This window comes from Aotus nancymaae, unplaced genomic scaffold (genome assembly GCF_030222135.1).
Source record: "Aotus nancymaae isolate 86718 unplaced genomic scaffold, 86718_ANA_hifiasm-v0.15.2.pri h1tg000004l, whole genome shotgun sequence".
Classification (NCBI taxonomy): Eukaryota; Metazoa; Chordata; class Mammalia; order Primates; family Aotidae; genus Aotus; species Aotus nancymaae.
The window spans coordinates 25,213,770-25,236,010 of NW_026988415.1; the positions used below are offsets into that span (position 1 = coordinate 25,213,770).

The 22,241-nt window shown below is 37.4% G+C and overlaps 1 protein-coding gene across 15 annotated transcripts in view; it reads left to right on the top strand.

Moving 5' to 3' along the window:
• The window catches only part of THOC2 (THO complex subunit 2), a 137,185-nt gene that overhangs the window by 79,466 nt on the left and 35,478 nt on the right, over positions 1 to 22,241 (top strand). For 11 of the 15 annotated variants that reach the window (XR_010336935.1, XR_010336936.1, XM_064361336.1 and 8 more), the window contains 10 exons: positions 7,571 to 7,612; positions 8,037 to 8,167; positions 8,270 to 8,371; positions 12,694 to 12,790; positions 14,236 to 14,329; positions 15,133 to 15,213; positions 17,060 to 17,156; positions 19,160 to 19,277; positions 20,149 to 20,328; positions 21,372 to 21,536. Coding sequence is in view for 13 of the 15 variants with exons in the window: in XM_064361336.1 (XP_064217406.1) it covers positions 7,571 to 7,612; positions 8,037 to 8,167; positions 8,270 to 8,371; positions 12,694 to 12,790; positions 14,236 to 14,329; positions 15,133 to 15,213; positions 17,060 to 17,156; positions 19,160 to 19,277; positions 20,149 to 20,328; positions 21,372 to 21,536 (1,107 nt within the window). In the remaining 2 variants the exon portion in view is untranslated. The remainder of the gene's footprint in view (positions 1 to 7,570; positions 7,613 to 8,036; positions 8,168 to 8,269; positions 8,372 to 12,693; positions 12,791 to 14,235; positions 14,330 to 15,132; positions 15,214 to 17,059; positions 17,157 to 19,159; positions 19,278 to 20,148; positions 20,329 to 21,371; positions 21,537 to 22,241) is intronic. The other 4 variants (XM_064361331.1, XM_064361320.1, XM_064361329.1 and 1 more) reach the window with 1 other exon arrangement.

Consider the following 22,241-nt stretch of genomic DNA (forward strand, 5'->3'; position numbering starts at 1 on the left):
TCTCCTTGAAAACGTCCTTCACATCCCTTATAAGTTGTATTCCTAGGTATTTTATTCTCTTTGTGGCAATTGTGAATGGGAATTCACTCATGATTTGGCTCTCTGTTTGTCTATTATTGGTGAATGAGAATGCTTGTGATTTTTGCACATTGATTGTGTATCCCGAGACTTTGCTGAAGTTGCTTATTAGCTTACGGAGATTTTGGGCTAAGATGATGGGGTTTTCTAAATATACAATCATGTCATCTGCAAACAGAGACAATTTGACTTTCTTTCTTCCTGTTTAAATACCCATTATTTCTTTCTCTTGATTGATTGCCCTGGCCCGAACTTCCAATACTATGTTGAACAGGATTGGTGAGAGAGGGCATCCTTGTCTTGTACCAGTTTTCAAAGGGAATGCTTCCAGCTTTTGCCCATGCAGTATGATATTGGCTATGGGTTTGTCATAAATACGTCTTGTTATTTTGTGAGATGTTCCATCAATACCTAGTTTATTGAGAGTTTTTAGCATGAAGGGGTGTTGAATTTTATCAAAGGCCTTTCTTGTATCTGTTGAGATAATCATTTGTTTTTTTGCCCTTGGTTCTGTTTATGTGATGGATTATTTTTATCGATTTGCATATGTTGAACCAGTCTTGCATCCCAGGGATGAAGCCGACTTGATCATTGTGGATAAGCTTTTTGATGTGCTGCTGGATTTGGTTTGCCAGTATTTTATTGAGTTTTTTCACATCGATGTTCATCAGGGACATTGGTGTGAAATTTTCTTTTTTTGTTGTGTCTCTGCCAGGTTTTGGTACCAGGATGATGATGGCCTCATAAAATCAGTTTGGGAAGAGTCCCTCTTTTTCTGTTGTTTGGAACAGTTTCAGAAGGAATGTTACCAGCTCTTCTTTGTACCTCTGGTCGAATTCGGCTGTGAATCCATCTGATCCTCGGCTTTGTTTGGTTGGTGGGCTATTAATTTCTGCCTCAATTTCAGAACTTGTTATTGGTCTATTCAGGGATTCGACATCTTCCTGGGTTAGTCTTGGGAGTTTGTATGTGTCCAGTAATTTATCCATTTCTTCTAGATTTTCTAGTTTATTTGCGTAGAGGTGTTTATTGTATTCTCTGATGGTAGTTTGTATTTCTGTGGGATCAGTGGTGATATCTCCTTTATCATTTTTTATTGCATCTATTTGATTCTTCTCTCTTTTCTTATTTGACTGGCTGGCGGTCTATTTATTTTGTTGATCTTTTCAAAAAACCAGCTACTATCGGATTCACTGATTTTTTTTTTTTTTTTTTTGAAGGGTTTTTCATGTCTCTATCTCCTTCAGTTCTGCTCTGATCTTAGTTATTTCTTGTCTTCTGTTAGCTTTTGGATTTGTTTGCTCTTGTTTCTCTAGTTCTTTTCATTGTGATGTTAGGGTACTGATTTTAGATCTTTCCTGCTTTCTCCTGTGGGCATTTAGTGCTATAAATTTCCCTCTAAACACTGCTTTAGCTGTGTCCCAGAGATTCTGGTACATTGTGTCTTTGTTCTCATTGGTGTCAAATAACTTACTTATTTCTGCCGTAATTTAATTATTTATCCAGTAGTCATTCAGGAGCAGGTTATTCAGTTTCCATGTGGTTGTGCGGTTTTGAGTGAGTTTCCTAATCCTGAGTTCTAATTTGATTGCACTGTGGTCTGAGAGACTGTCTGTTATGATTTCCGTTCTTTTACATTTGCTCAGGAGTGTTTTACTCCCAATTATGTGGTCAGTTTTAGAATAAGTGTGATGTGGTGCTGAGAAGAATGTATATTCTGTTGATTTGGGGTGGAGAGTTCTGTAGTTATCTATTAGGTATGCTTTGTCCAGAGCTGAGTTCAAGTCCTGAATATCCTTGTTAATTTTCTGTCTTGTTGATTTGTGTGATACTGACCGTGGGATATTAAAGTCTCCTGCTGTTATTGTGTGGGAGTCTAAGTCTCTTTGTAGGTCTCTAAGAACTTGCTATATGAGTCTGGATGCTTCTGTATTGGGTACATACATGTTTATAGTTAGCTCTTCTTGTTGCATTGACCTTTTTACCGTTATGTAATGCCCTTCTTTGCTTTTTGATCTTTGTTGGTTTAAAGTCTGTTTTATCAGAGACTAGGATTTCAACTCCTGCTTTTTTTGCTTTCCATGTGCGTGGTAAATCTTCCTTCATGTGTGTCTTGGCACATGAGATGGATCTCCTTTATATGGCACACTGATGAGTCTTGACTCATTATCCAGTTTGCCAGTCTGTGTCTCTTAATTGGGACATTTAGCCCATTTACATTTAAGATTAATATCATTACGTGTGAATTTGATCCTGTCATTATGATGCTAACTGGTTATTTTGCCTGTTAGTTGATGCAGTTTCTTCATAGTGTCAATGGCCTTTACAATTTGGTATGTTTTTGCAGTGGCTGGTTCCGGGTTTTGCTTTCCATATTTAGTGTTTCCTTCAGGTGCTCTTGTAAGGTAGACCTGGTGGTGACAAAATCTGGTTCTGGGTTTTGCTTTCCATATTTAGTGCTTCCTTCAAGTGCTCTTGTAAGGCAGACCTGGTGGTGACAAAATCTCTCAGCATTTGCTTGTCTGTAAAGAATTTTATTTTTCTTTCACTTACGAAGCTCAGTTTGTCAGGATATTAAATTCTGGTTTGAAAATTCTTTAAGAATGTTTAATATTGGCCCCATTCTTCTCTGGCTTGTTAAGGTTTCTGCAGAGAGATCCACTGTTAGTCTGATGGGCTTCCCTTTGTGGGTAACCCGACCTTTCTCTCTGGCTGCCTTTAACAATTTTTTCTGCATTTCAACCTTGGTTTATCTGATGATTGTGTGTCTTGGGGTTGTTCTTCTTGAGGAGTATCTTAGTGGTGTTCTCTGTATTTCCTTAATTTGAATGTTGGCCTGTCTTACTGGGTTGGGGAAGTTCTCCTGGATAATATCCTGCAGAGTGTTTTCCAACTTGGTTCCATTCTCCTTATCACTTTCAGGTACACCAATCAAATGTGGGTTTGGTCTTTTCATGTAGTGCCATATTTTTGGAGGGTTTGTTTGTTCCTTTTCATTCTTTTTTCTGTAATCTTGTCCTTAGGCTTTATTTAATTACGTTGATCTTCAATCTCTGATATCCTTTCTTCTGCTTGATGGATTTGGCTATTGATACTTGTGTATGCTTCACGAAGTTCTTGTGCTGTGTTTTTCAGCTCCATCAGGTCATTTATGTTCTTCTCTAAACTGTTTATTCTATTTAGCAATTTGTTTTACCTTTTTTCAAGGTTCTTTACTTCCTTGCATTGGGTTAGAAGATGCTCCTTTAGCTTGGAGGAGTTTGTTATTGCCCACCTTCTGAAGCCTACTTCCGTCAATTTGTGAAACTCATTCTCTGTGCAGTTTTGTTTTCTTGCTGGCATGGAGTTCTGATCCTTTGGAGGAGAAGAGGCATTCTGGTTTTTGGAATTTTCAGCCTTTTTGGGCTTTTTTTTCCTATCTTCGTGGATTTATCTACCTTTGGTCTTTGATGTTGTTGGCCTTCAGATGGGGTTTTTGTGTGGACATCTTTTTGTTGATGTTGATGCTATTCCGTTCTGTTTGTTAGTTTCCTTCTAACAGGCCCCTCTGCTGCAGGTCTGCAGTTTCCTGGAGGTTCACTCCAGACCCTGTTAGCCTGGGTATCACCAGTGGGGTCTGCAGAACAGCAAAGATTGCTGCCTGTTCCTTTTTCTGGAAGCTTTGTCCAGAAGGGCACCTGCCTGATGCCAGCCAGAGCTCTCCTGTAGGAGGTGTCTGTCAACTCCTGCTGGGAGTGTCTCCCGGTCAGGAGGCATGGGGATCAGAGACCCACTTGAAGAGGCATTCTGTCCCTTAGTAGAGCTTGAGTGCCATCCTGGGAGATGTGCTGCTCCCTTCACAGGTGGCAGGCGGGAACATTTAAGTCTGCTGAAGCTGCCCCCACAGCTGTCCCTTCCCTCAGGTGCTGTGTCCCAGGGAGAGGGGAGTTTTATCTATAAGCCCCTGACTGGGGCTGCTGCCTTTCTTTCAGAGATGCCCTACCTAGAGAGCAGGAATCTAGAGAGGCAATCTGGCTATGGAGGCTTTGAGGCGCTGCGGTGGGCTCTGCCCACTTTGAACTTCCCAGCAGTTTTGTTCACATTATGAGGGGAAAACTGCCTACTCAAGCCTCAGTAATGGGAGATGCCCGTCCTCCCACCAAGCTTGAGCGTCCCAGGTCGACTTCAGACTGCTGTGCTGGCAGCAAGAATTTCAAGCCGGTGGATTTTAGCTTGCTGGGCTCCATGGGGGTGGGATCTGCTGAGCTAGACCACTTGGCTCCCTGGCTTCAGCCCCTTTTCCAGGGGAGTGAATGGTTCTGTCTCGCTGGTGTTCCAGGCACCACTGGGGTATGAAAAAAACTCCTGCGGCTTGCTCAGTGTCTGTCCAAATGCACCCAGTTTTATGCTTGAAACCCAGGGCCCTGGTGGAGTAGGCACCTGAGGGAATCTCCTGGTCTGCGGGTTGCAAAAGACCATGGGAAAAGCTTAGTATCTTGGCCGGAATGCACTCTTCCTCATGGCACAGTCCGTCATGGCTTCCCTTGGCTAGGAGAGGGAGTTCCCCAATTCCTTGTGCTTCGCAGGTGAGGTGACACCCCACCCTGCTTTGGCTCTCTCTCTGTGGGCTGCACCCACTGTGTAACTAGTCCCAATGAGATAAGCTCAGTTCCTGAATTGGAAATGTAGAAATCACCCACCTTCTGCATTGATCTCGCTGGCAGCTGCAGACCAGAGCTGTTCCTATTTGGCCATTTTGCCAGCCACCGAATCCATGATTTCTGAGAGTTCATAGAAGTGATGCTGATGAAATTTAAACACGTCGCCAGGTTTCAGCAATTCTTACAGCTTTTCTTAACTTCCCCTTGACCTTCATAGATCTGCAGTTTTTATTTTCCATTTTCAAAACCTTTTTTGTTTTTTTTTCTTTTTTTGAGACGGATTTTCGCTCTGTTGCCCAGGCTGAAGTGTAGTGGTGTAATCTTGGCTCACTGCAACCTCTGCCTCCTGGGTTCAAGCGTTTCTCCTGCCTCAGCCTCCCGGGTAGCTAGGACTACAGGTGTGCGCCACCACAGCCGGCTGATTTTTGTATTTTTAGTAGAGACAGGGTTTCACCATGTTGGTCAGGCTGGTCTTGAACTCCTGATCTTGTGATATGCCCACCTAGGCCTCCTGAAGTGCTGGGATTACGCCACCACGGCTGCCCCAAGTATAGTTTTTGACCTTCAAGAGGTGTCAGCTTCTCAAAGATAGGAACTCTTTTCATATTTGAATTCTCAGTGCCTGGAATCTAGTCAGTGAATGAGTGAATGCATGAATGTCTCTTGTTGCCCGCCCCCCCCACCCCGTTTCTGTTTCCTTCCCATTTCTAGCTGAGTTTCAGTAAAACTTAGAGTATTATGTGAAAGGAGAGTCTTACTGTAAGTTGCTTTGAATTAAAAAGCAAATTAAACTAAAAGCATCAAGGGAGTAGAATGTATTTATTTTTCCTACCAAGCAAAAGAAAATTGCTTTTATTTGCATGTACCTCTTGATTTAATTTTGTACATTCTTGCTATAATTGGGCTTTGATAGAAAGGTCTTTTATTGTTCTTCTAGGTGGTTTTATTTTGCTTCCCATATTTCTTTCCCCTTTTCAAATTTTCCTGCTTATGAATTCTCGAGAATTGACACATAGATGCTTGAAACTCATGAGGCACCTAGAAAGGGAATTAGGACAACTTAGTAACTAAGAAAATGTTTTATTTCGATGGGAAAAAACTGTGTTTTGCTTTATTAGTTTTGTTTAAATTATAGTATACCAGGAAAGGATGAGCTTAACTCTCTTTATACCTGATATAATGTATCATAAACCTAGTTTTTCCAATTACAGGATACCTGTATTTTTGCTTCCCAGTGTACACCCAGTATGCCACCAGAATTATGTATGTGCCACCTCACCACCGCCAAACCAAACCATACCAAACCAGGCCACTCCTCTATAACCCAGTTCCTTCTTTGCTTACCAGTATATATGTTGACTTAATAAATTGTTTCTGTGAAAGAAATCATACCTTTTTAATCTGCCAATTAAAAACAAATTTGGTGTATGTAGTTTCCCATAAAGGTAACATGGCAGGCCCTTAATTAGTGTTATGTGAAAATGTAGCATAATGGTTAGACTTTTCCTATGGTAACATCTATATGTTACTGAAATGTGAAAATGTATGCATACACAAAACACCCTTATCTACCAAGAAAATAAGAAGCTTGTTATCTGCATATAAACTTTTCCCCTTTCTCATCTGTTACTGAGCTAAATCCTTGCCAGAAATCTAGATTGTCAGTAGTCGTCAGTACTTCGATTGTCTTTTTGGCCTCTACAGACTCCACCAACCCTCCATCTGCTTATATTCAACCAAGTATCATTCACTGTTTTCATTTTGAATTAACAGTCATCTTTGTCAAGCATCACCTTAGGGGCCCATCTGCAAATCTGCAAATTGTTTATGTAATATGGCCCCAGGGTTTTTCATTCAGTCTGTACAATTTAGGCAATGGTTTTGTCTTTGTTAGTAATGTTTTTGAGCCGGGCGTGGTGGCTCACACCTGTAATCCAAGCACTTTGGAGGCCAAGGCGGGCGGATCACCTGAGGTTGGGCGTTCAAGACCAGCCTGACCAACATGGTGAAACACCGTCTAAAAAAAAAAAAAGTAATCTTTTTGATGTTTTGGGCTTATCTTTCAGTCAGAACTTTGGGAGTGGTGAATTAAAAGATAGATTCAAATTTCTTTGTGTTTAATTTTGGCTTCGTTTTTGCATTTTTTTTGCTTTAATGTTTGATTATACTAATTCTGTAGAAGAAAAATTAAAATCTCTGGATGGAAAAATGCAAATGTATCATAATGAAGTTATTGTGCTGGCCGCAATTTTTTTTTTTTTTTTTTTGAGACAGAGTTTTGCTGTTGTTGCCCAGGCTGGAGTGCAATGGCATGATCTTCGGCTAATTGCAAGCTCTGTCTCCTGGGTTCAAGCAATTCTCCTGCCTCAGCCTCCCGAGTAGCTGGGACTACAGGCGCCCACCACCACTCCCAGCTAACTTTTGTTGTTGTAGTCGAGATGGGGTTTCGCCATGTTGGCCAGGCTGGTCTCAAACTCCTGACCTCAGGTGATCTGCTCACCTCGGCCTCTCAAAGTACTGGAATTACAGGCATAAGGCACCACGCCTGGCCCTGGCTACAATTTTACAATACATACTTAGATCAATTTTAGGGGGCTTTGGTTTGATAGATTGAGAAAAGAATTGATTTATAAAAATTGACAATTAAAATTCATGGATGTTAAGTATGATTTAGAGGTTAGAAACAAAATTTAAAAAGGTTAACAGGCTATATTTAAAATCTACATATTTCTAAAAAGTAAGAACAATTTACAAACATGTGCGAATTAAATTTTTTTCAAATTAGAAACTAAATTGTGACAGCATAATGTTAACCTTTTTGCATTTTATTAATTTCTTTTTTTAAATTGTAGTTTCAGTCTGATGGAAGCAAACAAGAAGATAAAGAAAAAACGGTAAGAGATTAGAAAAATCCAATAATATGTCTAATGTTAGTCTTGGTACAGCATACTACAAGTTTTACTGTGAACAAGCTTTAATTATCTGTATGAGTAATTTTATACTGTAGATGCTGATTATAGCTTTTGGCAGCTTATGCAAAGTTATCTTTTAAGATTAACATTTCTTTCCCCTGAGGATTAGTATATTGAAAAAGGAAGAGAGAGAAAAGTTCCTCATTCCTTTGCTACCCCTTTCCTTATCCCGTTGATGTCTTAGATGGAGAAACATAAATACGCGTTGTGAAAAGGATGGGTGAGGAATGGGATATTGTGTGTTATGAGATTAAGAAATGGTAATTTTCCCAAGGCTGTCATAAATTTATTGTTGGATTCTATTAATATGGGCCTCTTACTGAAATAACTTCCTTTTTTCTTTTAGGAAGTTATCCTTAGCTGTTTGCTTAGCATTACTGACCAGGTACTACTTCCATCTCTTTCTTTGATGGACTGCAATGCTTGTATGTCTGAGGAACTATGGGGAATGTTTAAAACATTTCCATATCAGCATAGGTAAATACATATTATTTTCATGTTTTAAACTACTAGTAATTCTAGTATGCTAACCTCTAAGTGTTTAACTTTTCCTAATTCTTCATCTCATCATTTTTTAAGATATCGTCTGTATGGCCAGTGGAAGAATGAAACTTATAACAGTCACCCACTTTTAGTAAAAGTTAAAGCTCAAACAATAGACAGAGCCAAATATATCATGAAGTAAGTTTTAATTTATTTATTTTTCATATTAATCTAATTTATTTCTGGATCTAATTTACTTTCTTTCCGCTAGCTTGTCTGAGCCTCAGTTTTGAGAAAGCCTATGTGTTGTGAATGGTATAGCTGATATATATACTATAGACATAATGACTATTAATTGTGATTTTAGCTATATTTGACTACGAAGTTTTCATAGTTGTCATGTTTGCATATGGATAAAAATCTAATGAAAATCCCTTTTAATGCATGCATCATATTATAGGATAAGTGTTTTGGGTTTTTTTTTTTTCTTTTTAAGGACAGCCTGCTGTGGCCTTTGCTCAATAACGTTTAGTGATTTCTGCAAGGTAGTCAAAGTTCTAGCAATTTCTTCTGCGAAAAGTTACCATAATAATTTTTTTAATCTGTTAGGAAGAACTAATGAAATTATGCAGAATTATCTCCACAGGGAATCAACTTTTGAGAAATTTCTTTTTAAAAAATATTGTATGCTTTTATTTTCATATCATTAAAAATATGAGTGATATTCTACTTCCCAGTAGATTATTTGAAGTTTAATTATGAAAATCATATACTTCAGATTAGTATCAGTTTAGATGCTTAATTACACTGCTGTATTGAAAGTGTTTTCAACAAGGGTAATGTCAGTTGCCATTCCTTTTGTAAATTCATAGCAGTGGTATGGTTATTCTAATTAAAAGTAGTTCGATTTCTAGTTTATTTAGATTTAAGAGTGTGTAATGTCTGTTAAATGTTGTCTTTGCCCAGTGATAATGTTTCTGGTCACAGTCTACTGGGAAAACAGATGTGTGCATGATTACAATCTAGTTTTTTTTTTTTCCCTGTGAGCCTATGGATTATATTGAAACAATCTAGTTTAATAGGTGCTGTTACATAGTATGAATAAAGTGCTATGGGAGGATAGATGAGAGTAAATGATTTTACTTGGAGGAGTTTTGGCAGGAGACGATACTAGATATGAAAGAGTTTCTGGACTTAAGAGTTCTCCAGGTACAGTTTCTAGCTTAACAACAACAGCTAATATTTAGGGAGCTATTACTATATGTGCCAAGTATTAAACCAAGTGGTCTACATGGATTGTTTGGTAATATATTTAAGCGTTATTGAATCCCTTGAATCTGTCTCATCTACTGTCTCTACCACCACTACCTTAGTTCTTTTATCTGGTGTATTACAGTGATTTATATATTCTCTTACTAAAAATCATTTGGTGACTGACTTTACCTGAAGGTTTACGTTAAGCTTTATGGCATAGTGAGATATAAGAGGTCCTCCCTGATTTGTCCCTCCCTGCATCTCACCTCCTTTCCTGCCAATTCTCCTTCCAGATGTACTGAGTCTACTTATGTTTCCCTGACTGTACCACTGTCTCCTTAGCTTCTCTTCCCTTGTATGTACTTTTTGTTTCCTCTGTTTGTACAGGTTTTCCCTTACCTTCCTTTCCCCCTTTCCATCTGGTGACCTCATTCTTGGAGAGTGAGCTCCAGTGTTACTTCCAGTGAAGGCTTCCCTAGCATATACTGCCAAACACAATGGATCTTTATTTCCACCACTATTCTTTGTGCATATAATGTTATCATACCTTTAGGTACATTGCTACATTGCTACGATTATTTTTCTTTTTTTAACTATCTAATGTTTTGAATAGTTTATATGTTTACATGGTTTAAATTTCAGTAAATAAGGTATACAATACATACAGCAGAAAGTCTCACCTCATCCTACGTCTACTCAGTTCTTCCCCCCCGTAAAAAGTAACCACTATTTAGTCTCTCTCTTATATATCCTTCCAGATATTTTTATGTACATACAAGCCAATACAAATATATTATCCCCCTCTTCTTCTTCTTCTTCTTCTTCTTATTATTATTATTATGTTAATATTGTTTTTTCCTTGTAAAGATGGGACCTCACTATGTTGCCCAGGCTGGTTTCAAACTCCTGGCCTCAAGTTATCCTTCCACCTTGATCTCCCAGTGCTTGGGTTACAGATATGAGCCACCACACCCCAGCCACCTTTTATTTATTTATTTTTGTTTGTTTGTTTATTTATTTATTTATTTTCGAGATGGAGTCTCGCTTTGTTGCCCAGGCTGGAGTGCAGTGGCACGATCTTGGCTCACTACAACCTCCGCCTCCCGAATTCAAGCAATTCCCTGCCTCCCAGATTCAAGCAGTTCTCTGCCTCAGCCTCCCAAGTAGCTGGGATTACAGGTGCCCGCTACCGTGCCGGGTAATTTTTGTATTTTTGGTAGAGATGGAGTTTCATCATCTAGGCCAGGCTGGTCTTGAACCCCTGACCTTGTGATCCACCTGCCTTGGCCTCCTAAAGTGCTGGGATTATAGGCGTGAGCCACTGCGATGGCTAGCCACCTTTTATATTATCAATAGCATATAAGTACTGTTCTGTTGATTGCTCTTTTTGTTTAAGAATATTGAAATTTAATAAATGATTTTAAATCTGTTTCCATCGCTGGACCAGGCTTGAGAGCAGGAACTGTTATTCATTCTTGTATTTCTCTCTTTTTTTCTTTTTTTTTTTGAGATGGAGTCTTGAGTTGTCACCCGGGCTGGAGTGCAGTGGTGCAATCTCGGCTCACTGCATCCTCTACCTCCCAGGTTCAAGCAATTTTCCTGCCTCAGTTTCCCGAGTAGCTGAGATTACAGGCTCTTGCCACCACCTACAGCTAATTTTTTTGTATTTTTAGTAGAGACAGGGTTTCACCATGTTGGCCAGGTTGGTCTCAAACTCCTGACCTCGTTATTCGCCTGCTTCGGCCTCCCAAAGTGCTGGGATTATAGGCATGAGCCACTGCACCCAGCCTCATCCTTGTATTTCCATACTTGACCTTAGCCAAAAGACTGAGACACAATCGTCCTTGTATTTCTAATGCTTAGTACTTTTACTGTCATCATAGGCATTAATATGAATGAATGAATAAAAATATAATTTACTATAGAATAATATGTGCAGAATTTTTAATGTATTTGGATTTTTGTTATATTTGTAAGCTATAACTATTTTACCAGGCTTAAACAACACGAAGTTTTTAGAGTGAGCATATAATGTATTAATTTATTACTTGCAGAATTTCATGAGTTTTGAATACTATTTAAAACATGAGCTTGCTATGGGGCATTTAATAATTCTTTCTACAAATGTTTATTGTGTTCCGTATGCCAGACACTGGTAGCTTGAGGAGAAGACAAAGACAAGAAAACATTTCTTTCGTTTTTTTTTGTTGTTTGTTTGTTTGTCCCTCCAGGGGATGGAGGCAGAAGGGAATGGAATAAAAAACAGAGGAGGGGTTGGCCTTGGCAAGTAGAGGGTAGGGATCTGAAATATTGGGGTTAGAAAAAGGGACAGGTAGTGGTAAGTTGCAAGGTTGAACAAAATACTGTATAGCTAACGTTTAATGGTCTCTCTTTCTGTGAAACAGAAGAAACTGGGATATATGGAGAATTGGAAAGAGAAACAGTTGATGATGAAATAATTTTGATTGATGGGGCCAGTTTTGTCATAAGAAATTAATTATAGCAAGTTTGTCACTTGGAGAATGGTCACATTTCCTGAATTATAAACTGAATTCATAATTTACTTCATTATATTTTCATCCTAGAAAGCTTCCTTACTGTCACTTGTAGCCTTTTCAAGTCTCTACATTTATTATGTAATAATCTCATCACAGGCATTTAAGATTCTGTGTAATAATTGTTTTGAACTGTAAGAATTCATAGATATAAATTTGAATAATGAGCAAAGGAAGAAATAAAAAGGAGTAGAATTTAGCTTCAAAATAATTGTTTACGTTGACTATGAAAAGCAGATAACTTTACATATTGAGGAATGCAGCATGAGCTATTACTCTGTTCAAGTCACTGAGCCAGATGGCATGAGGCATTTCATTGCATGACACCAAATTTGATCTCTTAATCCCTAAACTGATAAATGAGTCCTCCTAAATCTGAAATAATTTTGATTATTTGTAAGAAGAGTTTTATGTACTTACAGAGTACATTAAGAGTTTTACTGATTATTAGACTATTACTATAAAGTTGAAATGTGTATTTTATAAATGTTAAGCATTTAATATAAAGTCTCAATACTATCCGGGAGAATCCCTAACCAAAATAGCCCAAATCCTGCCATAAAGGATATGATGAATGTGGTCGTTTACATGAATCCATTTTGAATATTTGGGGAATAATTGGTTTTCTCCCCACTATGATGTAACAAAGCTATCTACATTACAAGGAATGTTACTTAAGATGATCCCTGCCACCTTTTTCTTCCTCTGTAGGCGCCTAACCAAGGAAAATGTGAAGCCTTCTGGAAGACAAATTGGGAAGCTGAGCCACAGCAATCCAACCATTTTGTTTGATTATGTATGTTTTGAGGTTAATATTATTTTAAGGGATTTTTCTTTTTGTTGCCTTTAAATCAGTGCAAGTGGAAGTTAGAAAATGAAAAATTGTAAGGTTATGCTGAAAAGAAAATTATTATACAATGTATTTAACACATTGATTTATTTTTCTATTAATAGTAATATGTAACAGTGTTACTATTATAGACAATATAATGTTATTTTGTATACCACATTTTGATTTCTAGAAGTGTTACTTGTTGAATTTAGTTTTTAGAAACATTCAAATAACATTTCATTGTGATTGATATGTGATACTAGTACTTCAATATTTAGACATTTCTTTCTTTTTTTCTTTTTCGAGGTGAAATCTCGCTCTTGTCACCCAGGCTGGAGTGCAGTGGCATGATCTCGGCTCACCACAACCTACACCTCCTGGGTTCAAGCAATTCTCCCACCTCAGCCTCCTGAGTAGTTGGGATTATAGGTGTGCGCCACTGCACACGGCTAATTTTTTTGTATTTTTCGTAGAGACGGGGTTTCACCATGTTGGCCAGGCTGGTCTTGAACTCCTGACCTTGGGTAATCTGCCTGCTTTGGCCTTCTAAAGTGCTAGAATTATAGACATGAGCCACCATGCCTTGCCAATATTTAGAGATTTCTAAAACGCATGAGAGAGACTACACTCTTTCATTCCAAAAACAGCTTTGAACCAACTTGAATGATTTCCTTTTTTAATTTTTTTTTTAGGCTTCAGGGGGTACATGTGCAGGTTTATTACATGTATATATTGCATAATGCTGGGGTTGGAGCTACTATTGAACCCTTCACCCAAATAGTGAGCATAGTACCCAATAGGTAGTTTTCAAACCTTGCCCCCCCCCTTACTTTTAGAGTCCCCAGTGTCTTTCTATCTTTATGTGCGTCCATTCCCATAGTAAAGTTTCAGGATACAAAATTAACATACAAAAATCAGTAACATTCTATACACCAGATAATATTCAAGTTGAAAACCAAATCAAGAGCACAATTCCATTTACAATAGCCACAAAAAAAGTACCAGGAGATACATCTAACCAAGGAGGTGAAAGATTTCTACTAGAACTATAAAACACTGATGATAGAAATCATAGTGATACAAGCAAATGGAAAGACATTCCATGCTCTTGGATTGGAAGAATCAATATAGTTAAAATATCCGTACTGCCCAAAGGAATCTTCAGATTCATTGCAATTCCAAATTACCACTGTCATTTTTTATAGATTTGGATTTTTTCCTAACTGAAAAATGTAGCCTAAGAAAATATTTTCTAAGGCAATGACACAATAGTAATTTCTATATAAATATGAAGTGATAGGAAACCACTTTAATTATAAGCATTATTTCATTTGAAAAATAAAGCATAGCCATTACTTAGTTGGTACAGTAGAAATCCTTTGATTAGTTAATGCCTTCTGTTGTTTGTTGCTGTTTTCCAGATCTTGTCACAAATACAGAAGTATGATAACTTAATAACACCTGTAGTAGATTCATTGAAATACCTCACTTCATTGAATTATGATGTTTTGGCCTGTATCCTTTAAAGTGAAGTAATATGTAGATTTCGTATTTAATAGATAGTATGGTAAATGTTTTATTTTCGTTCTGTTTTTCTTTAGTAACCGTCTGAGGTTGATTCAGATGGCTGATCTGAAGTTTGGTCAGTCAAGTGTGTGTGTGTGTGTGTGTGTGTGTGTGTGTGTGTGTGTGTGAGAGAGAGAGAGAGAGAGAGAGAGAGTGTGTGTATGTGTGTCTGTGTTGTATAAAGGGAGACATGTTAGGCTCACCGATATTTTTTTTTTTTTTTTTTTTGTGAGACAGAGTTTTGCTCTGTCACCCAAACTGGAGTGCAGTGGCACGATCTCAGCTCACTGCAACCTCTACCTCCCGGGTTCAAGCGGGTCTCTTGCCTCAGCTTCCCGAGTAGCTGGGATTAAAGGCGTGTGCTACCACACTTGGCTAATTTTTGTGTTTTTAGTAGAGATGGGGTTTCACCAGGTTGGCCAGGGTGATCTCGAACTTCTGACCTCAAGTGATCCACCCACCTCGGTCTCCCAAAGTGCATGAGCTACTGTACCCAGGTGGCTTACCAGACATCTTGTTATTGATGGAATCTATCTTGATTGCTGAAAGATGGAAAGGAGGCTAAAGAAGAGATGTTGGTACTACAGGGAGTGTATTTTTCAAAAATTTGTTTTAGCAACATCCCTGGTCTTAAAAAAAAGAACAGTAATTTGTAATGACCAACAGTTTTGCCCCTAAGATGTGGCATATTTATGTTTTAAGGGTCTTTATTAAAGATGTAATGACTTAGTTTTTTTCTTAATATATGAAAGATTGTATCATTGAAGCTTTAGCTAATCCAGAAAAGGAAAGAATGAAACATGATGACACAACCATCTCAAGCTGGCTTCAGAGTAAGTATTTTTATTTTTCGAAAGATGAAATTATTATCTGTGGTAACTGCCATGTTACATATTTTATTATCTATGCTTTGAGGCTTTTATAAGCCTATTTGTTAAGAGTTGTTGAGAATATCTAGCTGCTAAGCTTGTTCTGTAGAGTCCTTGGCTATGTAAGGAGGTTGATATAGTTCTTATTTATTTTCCTAACTTAAGAGACTGTTATCAGAGTTAATTTGGATAAGCATTACTGGGGAGGTAAAATCTCCTTCATTTTATTTTATTTTAAATTTATTTTGTTTTTTTGAGACGAGGTCTTGCTCTGTGGTCCAGGCTGGAGTGCAGTGGTGCAATCTCAGCTCACTGCAGCCTCTGCTTCCCAGGTTCTAGCACCTCTCCTGCCTTAGCCTTCCGAGTAGCTGGGATTACAGGTATGCGTCACCACACCCAGCTAACTTTTGTATTTTCAGTAGAGACGGGGTTTCACTATGTTGGCCAGGCTAGTCTCGAACTCCTGACCTTAAGTGATCTGCCTACCTCGGCCTCCCAAAGTGCTGGGATTACAGGCATGAGCCACTGTGCCTAGCTGAAAATCTCCTTTTTGACTAACATTATTTTATAGAAGTTGATCTTAAGGGAGTTAGTCTCATTTCTTCCCATTCCATCCTGAGGTTCCAGTCATCTTAAAAGAGCAAAAACTTGACTTAGTTTAACCAACAAAACTAACCATATTTCTTTTTAATTCTTGTACCTTTGGTTTCTAGCAGCCAGTTCCCTTTCTTTCAACTTATTGTATCTGATAGCGGAATCTTGCAGTGGCTCCCCATTGTCCTTTAAAGTCCGAAATGTTTAATAAGTCATACAAGTAAGTTCTTTTGAAATCAGGTCCTTTTGCACTGTTCTAGCCTCATCTTTTCCCTGCTTCCCGATATTCTAGATTTCATTAATGCTGAACTTCTTGTACTTTCCATGACCTTTTGCCCATTATTCACTTGGCTTGGAATACCCATTTCAGCTCTGAGGTCACTTCCTCTGGAAAGCTTTTTCTGTTAATGCTCCCACCCACAAGTCTGAATTAGGTGCTCCTCTTTTGTATTCCCATGGAGCCTTTCGCTCATCATAGTTATTTGTCTACTTTTCTGTATCTTCCATCAGACTCAGCTCCTTGAGGGCAGGACTTGTGTTTTGTCCAGTATCATTTAGGTGCTTAGCAAATAGTTGTGGAATAGGCTGCAGAGTACTTGACTTTACTAGAATCTCCTACTCTTGTATTGGCTGGAGTTTCCTCCTTATTCATGGTATGATAAGGACCGTTGGTTAAAATTGGTCTCTTGTCTGCTTCTAGGTCTGGTAATACTTTAATTATTTTCTTGCACCTCCACAACTAGTAGCATGTTCCTAGATAAAAAGAGATTTTTTTTTTCTTGACTCACATTCAGGGGGCTGGCATTTTGTCATTTATTCAAGTTTACTGAGTGATCTGCAAGATTTTGTTATATCTTAGTTTCACAAACTCTGGAATCAGGCTGCAAAGATTTGACTTACTGCTCTACTTCGTACTATGTGACTGTGAGCAAGTTACATGACATATCTGTTCTGAATTTGCCTCATCAATAGGTTATACCAACCTAAGATAATAGTTGCAAGGATTAAATGAGATAATCATTATAAAGTGCTTGGTACAGTGCTTGACATATATCTGTGCTCAGTAAATATTGGTTATTGTTACTATTATGAAACTCCAACAGCATCAGCAATACAATTATTCCTACCTCATTTTGTTTTAGAAGTTTAGTTGAAGAACTGATACTTGTGCATTTTGTTTTATGAGTTGTTTTTACTCCTTTCTTATTTCATATAGGTCTGGCTAGTTTCTGTGGTGCAGTTTTTCGTAAATATCCAATTGATCTTGCCGGTCTTCTTCAGTATGTTGCCAATCAGCTAAAGGCGGGTAAAAGGTATTCACAGCAAATTATACTTAATAAAATTCAATAGAGTACTTCTGTTGGTTTGGGGGTATTGAGACTCCTATTATCCTGAAAGACTACTTACTTATTGGTTGTAGGCTCAAGTAGAATAGTTGCTCACTTATTTACATGAAATTCTTTAGTTAAATGATAACTTAATACATAAATAGACACCTTTTTTCACGAATAAATGTAATATTTGGCTATATATATTAACGCACTAAAAAGATACTTTCATTTATTTTGACTGCCTATTAGGCTTTTGAGTAAATGGCTAATGTAATATATTGTGTATCTTCCTATGACAAAACATACTGCACTAGGTCTGTATGCAGTAATTGACCTGTATCACGTTGAGCATCTGGTAGGAACATGTTTATTTGAGGGTGTATATAATACCTTTAAAGCATAATTTTTGAATTTGAGTTTTAGAGATACATAAGACTTCGATACCTTTTGGACAATGTCTTCTTTTCTTTATAAATACTGAAGTTTATTTTATTTTGGGCCAATATCAGTGCTTAGAGTTTGAATTAGTATGTGCGTATGTTAAACCTCATGAGAAGTAGACTGACTCGAATCAAAGAACCTGAAATTGTTTTCAAAAGCTTTCTGGTAGAAAGCAAACAAAAAATTAAAAACTATTTGGTGTTCTAAACAAGTATTACCTAAGTAATTATTGACAGATTCTTATTTTGGCATAGGGAAAACTTAAAAAAATATTTAAACTTAAAATTGTATTGGCACATCCCTTATGCTCATCTCTCTGCCATTCCTATATATTTTTATTCTTCTTTGTCTTTAGGCCAGCAGAACATACATTATTTTTTAATCTATAACTCAGCTTTCTGTACTGTGAATACAGTGTTTGTGACCATCTAATTGAAACATATTTTAAAAGAAAAATAAACTGTTTCATTGGTACTTATATACTAGTTTTCATGAGGGCTTTCTTAAAAAAGAAAAACTAAGGAAAACAAGGCAAGTTGAGAGAACACTTAAGAATCTTAGAAAATGATTCCTTCATCTGTTAGCTTGTGTCTTGAGTATGTCTAACTTTACATTTGGAAAAACATCTGTATTTTTTAGGAAAGAATGTTTTTACTTTGTTTAGATTAACTAAAGAAGATCTTAGAGGACATAAGGTATTGTTTCCATTGGTAGTCCTAAACTTTGAAGATTAAAAAACATAACTGTTGGCATATTACTGAAAAATGTGCTTCAGACTGGCCACTAAATTGTCATCTTTGGCTCAGATACCACAACTTAGAACTTCTTTTTTTCCTTCCTTCCCTGCCTCTCTTCCAAGTATATGTGACCATGCTACATCTTTGTCCCTTTTTAGTAAGTGGATTATTTAGAAATGGCTCTATATCATCAAAAACATTTTGGCTGTCCTGTATGGGAGGAGAAAAAAATGCTATGAAGGACTTTATTGGGTCAACCAATAAAATGAAATATGAATGGTAGATTAAAGTATTCTATCAGTGTTAGATTTACTAAAATTAATAGCTGCTGTGGTTATATAAGAGAATAGCTCTCTTAGGAAATGCAGTCTTAGAAATTTTAGGGGCAAAAGGCCATGATGTAAATAATTTTCCCTCAAATGATTAAAAAATTGAGTGTGTGACTATGTATGCAGAGAGGGGCTTCAGAGAGGGAGAAAAAATGCAAATGATAAAGCAAGCAGGATTAAAAATGTTACTACTAGGTGAAGTTGAGGTAAAGGATATATGAGTGAGCTTTGTACTGTTTTTATTTTTCCATCCTATCAGTAAATTTGAAATCATTTCCAAGTAAAAGTTAAAATAAACATATACACCAAATATTTGACAATATAGTTCTAGGAATGTGGTTCCTTAAAAACTGCTTCAGCCACTTCCCCCATATTCATATACAAATAATTTAGGGATTCTCAGTATATTAATTACAGTATATTATTTTTATATTTGAAGTTCTAACTGTAGACTGTTTTTTTTTTTCTTTTTGAATAGTTTTGACCTGCTTATCTTGAAAGAAGTGGTGCAAAAAATGGCAGGAATAGAAATTACAGAGGAAATGACAATGGAGCAACTAGAGGCCATGACTGGTGGAGAGCAGCTAAAAGCTGAGGTAAGAATTGCTATTTTTGTTCATCAACTTTTAAAATTCATAATGTATGTGTGATCATAGTAAAGAATCCAAACAATATGTAAGTTAATGAAACCAAATGTCAAAGCCATACATGTCTTCCTTTCACAACCACCCCTACTCTGTTTTAGAAATTGAGATACAGTAATTACTTTAACTTTTTAAAAAAGCTGAAACAAAATATAAAAGTAAGTAATGCATCCATAAGGAAAGTAATTACCAACTAAGGCCAGGCACGGTGGCTCATGCCCTGTAATCCCAGCACTTTAGGAGCCTAGAGACCAACCTGGCTAACATGGCGAAACCCTGTCTCTACTAAAAATTCAAAAAATTAGCTGGGTGTGGTGGCTGGTGCCTGTAATCCCAGCTACTTGGGAGGCCGAGTCAGGAGAATTACTTGAACTCAGGAGGTGGAGGTTGCAATGAGCCAAGATTACGCCACTGCCTGGGCAATGAGAGCAAGATTCTGTTCCTCCCCTTGACAAAATAATAAATAAAATAATTACCGAATAATTACTAAATCTTCTGTGATCCTTGATATCCTCACTCCCTTAAATCTTAGTTGCTCTGTTGAATCTGTGCCACAACGAATAATTTAATAATCCTTTATGAGGGGCTGCAAGGTGGAAAATGGAAAATATGCAAGAATTTAAATTCAGCTGATGTTTGTCTTTAAGCCAGTGACCGTAGTCAGTAATAGTCACTAAAGTAAATTTGTGTAAGGGAAGAAATGTGTAATGTAGGAGTTTTTTATATTAAGGATTTTAACTCAACTTTTTGCTATGTCTTTATCAAATTAGACAGCATGGGTTATATACTGTACATTAGTAAATTTGTGTCTTCTCTTGTGCAGGGTGGTTATTTTGGTCAGATCAGAAACACTAAAAAATCCTCTCAGAGATTAAAGGATGCTCTATTGGACCATGATCTTGCCCTTCCTCTCTGTCTCCTTATGGCTCAGCAGAGGAATGGGGTAATCTTTCAGGAAGGTGGAGAGAAACATTTGAAACTTGTGGGAAAGCTCTATGACCAGGCAAGTTAAAGTGGCTTTTATGTTTATGTACATTTTTAAAATCCTGTTAAAGGAATATGTTATAATTTGAAAAATGCCATTTTTGCACATCATGTGAATATGAGGCATCCTAATCTAATGTGAAATAGGCATTCAGGAAATAGAGCCTATTTCTATGTAAATTACGATATTTAAGAGTTAGCTCCAAGAGATGTTATATGTAAGACTGTCAATTAATTAAATATTACATCATTAAATTCCGGCAACTTCAAGTTGTTTGCATTTATATCTTTCCTGATATCTGGAAATCTCAGTCGTAATAGAATAGATGTTTGTTTGATCACTCGTGCACGCTCTCTTTTTCTTTTCTTTTCTTTTCTTTTCTTTTCTTTTCTTTTCTTTCTTTCTTTTTTTTTTTTTTTTTTTTGAGGCAAGGCCTCACTCTTGTTACTCAGGCTGGAGTGCAGTGCATGATCTCAGCTCACTGCAGCCTTGACCTCCCTGGCTCAAGTGATCAGCCTACCTCAGCCTCCCGAGTAGCTGGGGACTATAGGTGTGCACCACCTCACGGGGCTAATTTTTGAATTTTTTTTGTAGACTCGGGCTCTGCCATTTTGCGCAGGCTGGGTTGCTATCTCTCTTTTTCTTTGTGTTATAGTTGATGATAGTTAAACGCATTTTGTGGGCTAATCTTAGGTTTTGGTACTTGATATTTATAAATACATTCTGTAAATAAAGTTTTCTTCTTTTAAGGGCAAAGGAATTGACTTCTGTTTGCCTATGGTTATTATCTTATTTGATTTAGGTAAATATATTCCACTAAAAGTGATGAAATACAGCTTGGCATTTAAGAGACTCGTTGGCTAGTAAAGCCTTGGATTAGTCAACCTGTCAGGACCTTGGCATCTTTTTTTGTAATATGGTTATGTGATTATATTTGTAAGATGATCTCTAAAGTCTTTTTAAGTTGTAAAATTTGGATTCTTAATTGTTAAAATATTCCTAAAATGACTTCTTACTCACTTTGGAAAATATGTTGATTTTGTCTTATTTTTTAAATTTAGTGTCATGATACCCTGGTGCAATTTGGCGGGTTTTTAGCATCTAATCTGAGCACAGAAGATTATATAAAGCGAGTGCCTTCAATTGATGTACTCTGTAATGAATTTCATACACCCCATGATGCAGCATTTTTCCTGTCTAGGCCAATGTATGCCCATCATATTTCGGTAAGTACAAGTGCCTTTGCTGCCGCTTAAGAATGATCCAAATTATTTCTTAACGGTTTTATCTGTAAGTACATTTCACTACATATCTTGGGAGAAGATCTTGGCCCTTAAACTGGGATCCCCTTCTTTGTTTCCGGTAGGGACACAGAGCTGTGTAGTAGAGGTATACAAAAAAGGTGATGAGAAATTTGGAGTCTAATTGATCATTTAATCAGACATCTGCTGTTAGTGTTTACATATCAACTGCTACAGTTTCCCACTGCTTTTCTAACTGTTACTTGATTTAATTATCACTTTGTTAGCGCTATGCAGAAATTCTTGTGTTATGTATATGCTCTGAAGGAGGAAAAGACAATGAGAGAGTGGTGTTAGGCTGCTTCTTCCCCTTCAGATCCTCTCAATCCAGAGAACTGTGTGTTGTCTTTGTGTAATGTCTTATTGTTGTCACACCTCAGGGTAGATCAGTTTCAGCTATACAAGAGGGTATCTGATTTCTTGATGAACTGAGGTGGGAGAATTGCTTCATCTTAGGAATTCTGACCTGCCCTGTGCTAAGTGAACACACTAATCAGCATTATGGAACCCTAGCAAACAGGAACACCTGGTTGTATGAGGTTGGCTGAACTTTGTCAGGTCAGAAAATGGAGCAGGCCATTCAAGCTACCGTTTCTCTCTTACTTGTGTAAAATATTGTCTTTGTCTTTT